The 9,965-nt window shown below is 41.8% G+C and overlaps 1 protein-coding gene across 1 annotated transcript; it reads right to left on the bottom strand.

Annotated features, from left to right (window-relative positions):
- Positions 1-522: 522 nt before the first annotated feature.
- Positions 523-9,644, bottom strand: TAF8 (TATA-box binding protein associated factor 8). The gene is made up of 8 exons (XM_075262699.1): positions 9,555-9,644; positions 5,683-5,836; positions 4,686-4,784; positions 4,544-4,606; positions 3,765-3,889; positions 3,318-3,465; positions 1,649-1,791; positions 523-940 (listed from the first exon to the last, which is right to left on the bottom strand). Exons 1-8 carry the CDS (start codon positions 9,600-9,602, stop codon positions 809-811), a joined length of 912 nt encoding a protein of 303 aa, XP_075118800.1. The 5' UTR covers positions 9,603-9,644; the 3' UTR covers positions 523-808.
- Positions 9,645-9,965: the final 321 nt, after the last annotated feature.

The following is a 9,965-nucleotide window of genomic DNA, read 5'->3' as shown; positions in this document are numbered from 1 at the left end:
CTTTAGCCAATCCAGCATGTCCGACTTTGTGTCCGGTTAAAAAAACGGTTTTGCCGTGGACAGGTACAAAACACTCACAGGCGCTCACTTTTCAAACCCATTCACTTGAACCAACTATGCATTAAAAATAACATTTAACAAAACAAATATTCACCCACTTGACTTATTAGAATTATAGATGCAATGATTCTGAACCTAGTGCGGTGCAGAAAGTGCTCACTTTGGGGTTCGGTAGATTGCATTTCCTAACTGCATGTCCACTGTGACTTGAGCAAACACATAAACAAACACTAGCATGGGACAGGCAGGGGGAAGCTACTATATATTTCTGTGAACAGGAAGTTATTAGTAGTCCAAGACTCTTACTTCTGATACCTACCTATATAAAAGACTGCCTAATTGCATTTGAAACTGGAAAGAAAATATTTTTGATTCTCAGATTAATTTTCACGCATGAATGTAAATTTTCATTTTTTTATTATGAAATTCTATACAAATCATATTGTGCTGAAAGCTTGACACACATATATTTATATTAAAAAAAAAAAAAGAATCATCATTGCTTGTTTCCAATGAAACAAATCTTCTTTTGACACAGTGTTAGAGGTCTACCCTACGTTGTACAGAAGAGATTCTTTCCGTCTTGATGGGCCATATTTCATTTCTCAAGTCAACAAAGTACAGCCATTTCTAACCACCCAAATAAATGAGTAACCCCAACTAGATATAGTAGAGGTAGTAAGAGTGGCACTGCACAGCCCTTTAAACCTTTTTTTATTTAGTCTATATGTCCTCAAATACTTTCCCATTACTTTTTACGTCTCAATTTAGGTTTTTTTACAGGTCGAAGGTAAGGGTTATCTATCAGTGTCTCTTCTCCACCTTTCATTGAGTTCTGCTGCAAAACGGATGAATTTTCCTTTTCAGCACCTGACTCATCCTAAAAGGTAAAACAAAAATAGAAATATTATTACGATGAATAATATGAGCAAATACAAACAGGTGAATATTCATCTTTGTTAAAGGACTATTCCCATCTGGGACATTTATGGCATATCTAGAGAGCTGCTATCTCACAACTTCAGTAAGTATAGAGTATGCCATGCATACAATGCTTTCTATGTTCAATTCTATAGGGCATCCAATCCCATAGAAGTAAATGGAGAGAAACACAAGACTGGATTCTCAAGAGAGGTGCAGAGACCTGAGGTGGGACCCACAGGTGAGAGTATTCCTTTAATTCAGACAAGAAACAAAAACAATTTTTATAAAAATATAGTAAGTTGCAGAACAATTTAACTATAGGGAATACATATTTTTACTAAAGCAGTTATGTCAATACATCTGAAAGGTCCCCGTTAAGTGAGCGCTGTGCTCTGAATATTGTACGAAGACCTAAGCACTAGACATACTGACTGCAATTTTTAAGAGGGTTAAGCATAAAAAGTGAAGTATACACTGTCAATTTGAACAACCAATGTTAGCAGTGTAAAATAAAAAGTTACATTATCTGAAAACTAGAGATAAAAATCGGAAATGTAATGTGTAAAAGTTGAGAGAGAGAGAGAGAGAGAGAGAGAGAGAGAGAGAGAGAGAGGAATGTAGGACAGAAAAAAAAATATATAAATATTCTTAAAATTGTACATACCACCTGAAGGTGCATGGAGAGATTCTCATTATCAGTCTGATCATCCTGCTCAGAGGAGTCTGTTTCTTCAACCTGCTGTAGTTCCAGCTCTGATGGGAGGAGGGCATTCAAATATGGAATGGACAGAGGACGAGCAGCAATCACTAGGGGTAAGGCAGGAAGCAAATATAAGAGAATCAAGGCACAAGGTTTACAGAAGAAATATAAAGTGTATTCTAGCTGATATTTCTTATGTCTCCAGTGGATAAGTGATAAATTATATTAGTATTTTAGTACATAAAAACAGCAAAACATCCTTATTTGACTGTTTCCTAGAAAGCAGTCTTACACCAGAACCCAGAATAACAACCCAACCCACACACAGGTTAGGGTGACTTGAATCAAACAGTGGTTTCCCCTTGTGAACTGGTGCCTCCATTGGCGAGATATTGCTGTTTTTGTCAATATGCAAATGAGCTTTCTGAAGCTCCAAGGCCATTTGGTTCAAGAGACCCTAACCTATCTAACTGCATGGGTAAGTTGATATGTTGGGTACTGCTGACAGACTCCCTTAAGTGTTAGCTCTACCATGGTTACTGAGCAAGGAATTCTGCCATGTAGGTTATTTCAACAACCACAGTGATCATCGAATCCCAGAAAACTCCTTTAGGCTAAGGCCCGCCATTGTGGAAACGCAGTGGATAAAATAAAAAAAAACGCTGCATTTTACAGTACCAGCTAAGTGAATGAGATTTTGGATAATCTTATTAACACATTGTGGAAAAAAAGAGCTGAGACAAAGCTGCTTTTTCAAAAAGACGGAATTGCAAGCATTTTCCATACTGATTAAATAGGGGAGAAATGCAGAGAAAAATGCAGCAAATTTTTTTTTTTTTACATGTGGAGCCTTAACTTTAAAGGGAGCCTAACACCACCAAAATCACTTTAAGGCTAAGGACCCACGGAGCGAGTCACAGTCAAATAGCGCTGTGGAAAAGCATCACGGTTAGTTCCGCAGTGCTTTTCACAGAAAGTCCGCAGAGTTTTCCTCTGCAGACTTTCTGTACCAATTATACCTACACAGAACCGCCAGCGTTTCCGTATAGGTATAATGTACATGCCACAATTTATAAAAGCGCTTTTCGCAATGTGGGGCCCAGCCCTAACCACTTATATTCTATTGCATAGTTAGTCTGCAATGTTGCTACTGCAAAACTTTTATTCCATATCAAACTGAGCTGCTTGTTGCACCCTTTTTTTGTGGTCATTTACCAGTGCTGCCCCCAAAACTGAAATACTGACCCATGGACAGCAATTTGCAGCAAATGTAAAACAACTCTGTGCTACAGCAAGTGTGGTGCAGTCTAAATACAAGAAGCAGTTCATTTGCATATGAAATAAAAGTTGAATTTCTTAGCAAGAATGCACTTTTACACAAAAAAGTATGTTCACGACAGTCAGTAACAGGCCTTATAGCAGCATATAACTGATTTAGTGTTATATGATGCATTTAGCGCCTCATTACTGCTGTCACAATAATGTGGAAGAAATGTGTAACCTATGCAGTGGTATTAACTCAATTACCCTTCAAGACAAACGCATGACAGCAAAAGAAAAAGATGAAGTAATATTCACTGGCAGCTGGACAGTTTGAGCAGAAAGAAAGTTAATACAAAGACAGTTATCTCACATGGAAAAGTGCTTGTATCATCTTTAAAAAGACTCTGAGTCTCGCCTGTCTTAGCCATAAATCGAGTAAGTGCTCTTTCCACGTCTCTACGCTGAGATGCTGCTTTTTCCCTCAAGACTTGGTAATCAGCAACTGGTTCACGACAGGTCTTTAACAATAAATACATAAAAAATAAAAATGTATTTAAAATAAAATTAGGTTGAAGAAAATCTTAAAAGGAAAATTCCACCCTAAAGTATGAAAGCACAGAGAAATGTATTAATTTATCTCATAGAATATATTAGGAAAAATTCTGACGTTTAACATAACAAGCCTCCGTTCCAATAAGGTTATGAGAGCCCAATAGTTTCATACTGACTGTTAGGCCGTTTCTTCCATTCCCACCTAGTATACAGGTCTTGTGTCAGTACATTGCAGGAAAACATTTTATTTTTCTACTGTTCTTACCGGAGTCTTTATGTAAGTGTGAGGATCTGGAAATTCTGGAAGATGACTTGGAATATGTGGGGTGTGTGGCTTGTTTTGTCCAGCTATCAGTGCTTTTGGGACAACAGGATTATTTGTCACAGGGGCTAAAAGCAAAAATAAATAAATAAATTGGTGAACAGGGGTAAATTTACATTTACAAGTTATATAAACTACTTGTATATAAACCTTTTATCAAGGGCTGTCTTTTTCAATATAATCACTGTGGAACAATGAACCCAGCATAGTATAATATACAGTACAGTGGACTACTGTGTGGCATCCACAGTGCAGCATATTATACTGTGCTGGGTTCACTGTTCCACAGTGGTCCCCTCATAGAATAATATGCTCGACAGTAGCCCCACACAATATAATATGGATGGTGCATGCTTACCCTGCTGGCTGCCCATTCTACTGCACATTCGTAGACTGGGACATAGCCGGCCAGCACCTCCTCTTTGTGTCATGTGCTGGGCGTCCACGCATGCAGAGCACAGTGGGAGGCCAGCATCACTTTGTACTTCGTATGCCGGCCGCCCATTGTACTGTTGATCAGAATGTTATGTGAACTAGTTCTTAAAACAGAAATGCACGGTGCTCCATAGTGTTAGCAGCATCACAAAACAACTCTTTATAATTTTGCTTCTGTGTACAGAAATATGTACTTAGCCAAAATATAGAAAATGCACATGTTCTGCCATATAACAATTTACTTTGCACACTCACATTAAATGCTTACAAGTACATTACATACTTACGTGCAGTTATCACCATCCTCTGAGAGCGCTTGGCATATGCAGGCAAAGTGTCCACATTAAATCCTACAATCAATTGATAAAATTAATTTAACTTTGATTTGTGACAGGATCTACAGGTTTATCTTACAATGTAGGTACTCACCCATTTCTATAAGGGCAACTACAATGTCTGGCAGAGTGGGCTGTGTACGTGCAGTGTGTTCACAGTAGGATTTTGCACTGCGACCAACTTCAGTGAGATCTGGTTAAAACAGTCAGTAATTGGTAAGCTTGAAACCATCACTATCATCACTCTATATTGTCCCTTTGTGTGTGCATTTATAACTATTCACATGACCCTCTTATACAACACAGATATGGAACAAATGACACATCCTGGTTCTTCTGCTCTGACAGCTTCTCCTGGTTCTCTTCCTGAGTTCCGCTGAAGCTGCTGTTTGACTTCAGCAGTCACGTGACTGCTGAAGAAGAGGATGCAGGAAGAGGATGCATAATTTCACAGGTAGTGACATCACATGTCATTCGCTGATTGGCCTCAGTGATCACGTGACCGCTGAGGCCAATCAACGGTTTCCACGGAACTCCGAAAGAGACCTGTTCAGCAAAAGAACTGGGACCTACCGGGAGGATATCTGGTGACTGAATTTTTTATTTTTCAATATCCCCGACTGATTTAAAATTTTTGCCTGGACAATTCCTTTAAATAAGTTAATTGATACACCAGGGGCATGGCCTAGTCTGTAAAAACACAAATAAAAGGGCCTCTCAACGTTTATGTTATAGGGTGGTGCTGGGCGACATCAATAAGAGATGAGTAATCTGACAGATGCAATTATGCACCAAGTGCACCAAACAGTTCACGTACATATGGATTAAAATCTGATTTTTTTGATTCTTGGTAGCAAAATCGCACTTTGGCAAAAACTCCCTTTAAAATGCTAACAAATATTCCAGAGAGGAAAATGCTTAAGAACATACTATAATAATAACAATAATAATAAATAAATTTTATTTATATAGTGCCAACATCATGTGGGGTAATGTGGGAGCTGGGTTAAATTTTAGGTATTCTAATTACGGTACTATACTATACTATGTCTATAACCTTACACATTGAAGTCTAGCACAACTACACTTACAGCTTTGTAACATCTCTGTCAGGGTTTCCACAGCTGCCTTCTCTGCACTGTCAAATCCAGCTTCTGTAAGGAGAGAGCTGACAACCACCTGGAGTGTTCTACGGCGCGCCAATATGTAGTTATCCGCAGGGGTGGAGGCACCACGGCAAGTGCGCTTAAAATAAAAATGGAAAACAGAGAATAACAAAAATTAACTAGACAACTCAATGGCTGACTAAACATATTTTTATTACATTTATAAATAATGGCATTTTGTGCCAGTGAATCGAGAAATAGTGAGAACTGCATCTATTTGATTGAAAGGAGCGCATTGTCTAAAGGAGCTGCTGAGGATTAGAAAAAGATGGCAGCTTTCTTTACAAACCAGTGCCACACCTGTGTGATATTGCAGGCAAGCTTCATTCAGTTCAATGGGGATGAGATATGCTACAATACTAAAAATGGCGCATGGAGAGGTGTGGTGCTGTTTCTGAAAGAACAAAATCTTATTTTTCTAAAACTGAATAACACCTTTAAGCTAAGGCCCCACGGGCCGTAATCGCAGCACTAAAGCGCTGCGGAAAGAACCGCTGCTTTGCAAATCGTAGCGTGTCCGCGCTGCGATTTCTTCTGCAAAGTTGGGATGGGATTCGCATGAATCCCATCCACTTTGCCTGCACTGTACAAATCCGCGATTTTTCCCGCAGCATCTCCGCTGCGGGTAAATCGTGGCGTTTACGTCCCGTGGGGCCCCGGCCTTAGACTATGGGCCCACGTAGCAAGCTGCAGCCAAAAAGTGCTTCGGGAAAAACCGCAGTGGAAATGCATTGTGGTTTTTCTTGCAGCACTTTTCACAGAAAGTTCACAGAGTTTTCCTCTGCAGACTTTCTGCTTCCATTGTACCTACACAGAAACTACCAGCGTTTCCGTACGTATAATTGACAAGCCATAATTTCCAAAACTGTTGCAGATTTAAAATCATAGCATGACCGCTGCGGATTATTTTTTGCAATGTGTGGATAGGATTAGCCAGAATCCCATCCACTTTGCAGTTAATTTAAATGGTCAAATCACGGCTTTTACGCTACGCGGGGCCCTGGCCTTAGGCTTTTGCTAAAAAAAAAAAAAAAAGGTGGTCAGCCTGCCTGAATTTTTTTAAAAAACAAACAAAAACATTTGCTATGAATAGACCTAAATCTCCACGAAACTTTTATGCTCCCAACTCTATCTCCTTCAACACCACCTCCATGTTTCCTCATCACATTGCAAATTTGTTGCGTTGGGAAAATGTTATTTTTTAATTAGGCTGGGGGAGGGGAAAAAAACTAAAAACATACTCACCTGTCCCCTGCCACATGCCCCCATTGCCTCCCAGCACGGTCCTGCTGCTCGGTTGTCTTCTTGCAGTGGAATTCTTTGCCACCTGTGATATGCAGGGTCCTTTCCTTATGTCGCTGAGGCTGCAAACTGATCTCAAGGGACCTGGCAAGTCACAGCTAGTGAGGAATTCCACTGCAAGAAGACAACCGAGCAGCAGGACCCCAGAACACTGGGGACAGATATGTTTTTATTTTTTGGGATTTTTTTTTTTTTTTTTTTTTTTAACATCACCCGGCCTAATTAAAGGGATTCTACCACTAAAACACATTTTTTTCTAGTTAACACGTCGGAATAGCCTTTAAAAAGGCTATTCGTCTCTTACCTTTGGAAGTGCTCTCCGCCGCGCCGTTCGTTCAAAATACCGGTTTGTACCGGTATGCTAATGAGTTCTCTCGCAGCGATGGGGGCGTCCCCATTGCAGCTCGAAAACCGACCGCAGCGCCGCCTCTATGGTCTTCTGTATCCTCCCCTTGCTTCTTCAGCGTCTCTGTCGGACGCCTGCGCAGTACGCTCTGTTCGGCGAAGATAGCCGAACGTACTGCGCATGCGCGAAATTGCGGTCCCAGCCATAGTGCGAGCACCGCAATTTCGCGCATGCGCAGTATGTTCGGCAATCTTCGCCGAACAGAGCGTACTGCGCAGGCGTCCGACAGAGACGCTGAAGAAGCAAGAGGAGGATACAGAAGACCATAGAGGCGGCGCTGCGGTCGGTTTTCGAACTGCAATGGGGACGCCCCCATCGCTGCTCCTGCGATGGGGATGCCCTCATCGCTGCGAGAGAACTCATTAGCATACCGGTACAAACCGGTATTTTGAACGAACGGCGCGGCGGAGAGCACTTCCAAAGGTAAGAGACGAATAGCCTTTTTAAAGGCTATTCCGACGTGATAACTAGAAAAAAATGTGAGAAATGTGAGAAAAAATATTTGAGCCAGGACAACCTCTTTAAGGCCAGGGGCCCCACAGGACGGAAACGCTGTGAGTTGCCAGTGGCAGAAACAGTGTGGGGAAAATCACGGCGTTTCACAGTCCAGGCAAAGCGGATGGGATCCGCAAATCCCATGCCCACTTCGTAGTAAAAAACGTGCGGTTTTGAAAATCGCAGCATGTCAGTTATATCTACGGAAATGCCAGCGGTTTTCCCATAGATATAATTGCAACAGAAAGTCCACAGAGGAAAACTTAGCGAACTTTCTGTTTAAAGCACTGCAGGAAGAACTGCAATGCGTTACCGCCGCAGTTTTTCCTGCAGTGCTTCTTGGCTGTGGGATGTCCCGTGGGGCCTTAGCCTAAATGTGTTTTCCCCTTGTGAAAAAATAACTCCATTGCCAATAAATCATTGTTTTTATCAATATGCAAATGAGCTTTCTGTAACAATGAAGGCGTTGCTGCTTACCTCTTTGAAGCAGCATTTTTCTCTCCGGTATATGAAGTGATTTTTATTAAGGAACATGTGACTGGAAATGCACCGTGGTGGCGCTGCAGGTTGACCGACACAGTGAATGTAAGCGTATTCACTTTAAAGGGGCTCTATCAGCAAAATCATGCTGATAGAGCCCCACATATGCGTGAATAGCCTTTAAAAAGGCTATTCAGGCACCGCTAAAGTTCTATCAAACTACCAACCAGTTTTAAAATAATACCCTAAAAAAGAATGTGATCAACTTACCCATCGTGCACGGTGAGAAGGCATTCAGGGTCCGCCGTCTTCTTCATCCACACCTCCTCTTCCTGCGATGTCCTCAGGTCCCGTCTTCCTCCGGCGCTCGCGAACTGACATTGCTAAAAAAAATGGCCTGTACGCATGCGCAGTAGCATGCTGCTTCTACTACTGTTACTGCGCATGCGCCCAGGCCATTTTTTTTTTTTAGCAATGTCAGTTCGCGAGCGCCAGAGGAAGACGGGACCTGAGGACATCGCAGGAAGAGGAGGCGTGGATGAAGAAGACGGCGGAATACTGAACATGGATGTGAACCAGACCTAATAAAAACAGCAACATATCAGCAACGGATGCACTGACTGACAAGGGGTAAACTCTGTTTGATTCAGGTAACCTATCTATCTGTGGGGCTCTGGTGACATTTCATCCTTGTGGGTGCCTCTTCCATGGCACAGACATTTCCAGGAGTATGTCATTCACATGCACTAGAGAAAGGCTATTGGAGGATTTGACAGTTTGATGCAGTATCCGCAACAAAAACCTCATAACATCTTGAAGGTGTCGACTGTTCCTTCAGGAGTTGTACATTTCCCATAATACGTTTTTCAGCTTTAGCACTGGGATAAATAACAGCATATACTCCTCACAACCCGCACCTATTAACCCCCTGGACTCCGGCCTATCTTACCCTCTAAGATACCCACGTGACTAGATTAAGCCTATCGCAGACTTCCGTGTTTTACTTCCTATGGAAATAGTCCGAAATCCCGGTAATAGCGGCTTTAGTCGGACACATGTTTGTACTGAGCCGCGGAATCACAGGAACTTCGTTAACCTAATGCTTTCACGTTACCGTGTTGGAGCTTCCAGAGCTGGCCACGGCCACAGAGTTCTCCGCCATCTTTGAGACTACGTCACTGCGTAAAGGCAGATGGGAAATGTAGTCTTGTAACAGTACACTGCCGTCAGTCCCTGGTGCTGAGCGGTCTAGTGTAGTGACCTGTGTGAAACGCGGGATTATTTGTGTGGCATTTCAGTCACATCTAGCTACCGTCCTCAGTAAGAGGAAAGAAAATATTGAAGTAAATTGTCATTGAGCCTCTATAATGCTTTGTATGAAGAGACAAGGATTTGCTGTGTTCTTGGATTGTACAAACTCTAAAGGAAAGTTAAACTGAGGTCACAGGTTTTTTGGACCAGACCGCCTCAGATTCTGGTCCAAAAAACGGCTAGCCGCGACTGGATGTATTCTGCTCCGATTAAG

The sequence above is a fragment of the Leptodactylus fuscus genome, chromosome 2 (assembly GCF_031893055.1).
Source record: "Leptodactylus fuscus isolate aLepFus1 chromosome 2, aLepFus1.hap2, whole genome shotgun sequence".
Lineage (NCBI taxonomy): Eukaryota > Metazoa > Chordata > Amphibia > Anura > Leptodactylidae > Leptodactylus > Leptodactylus fuscus.
This window is presented reverse-complemented; position numbering and strand designations above follow the sequence as displayed.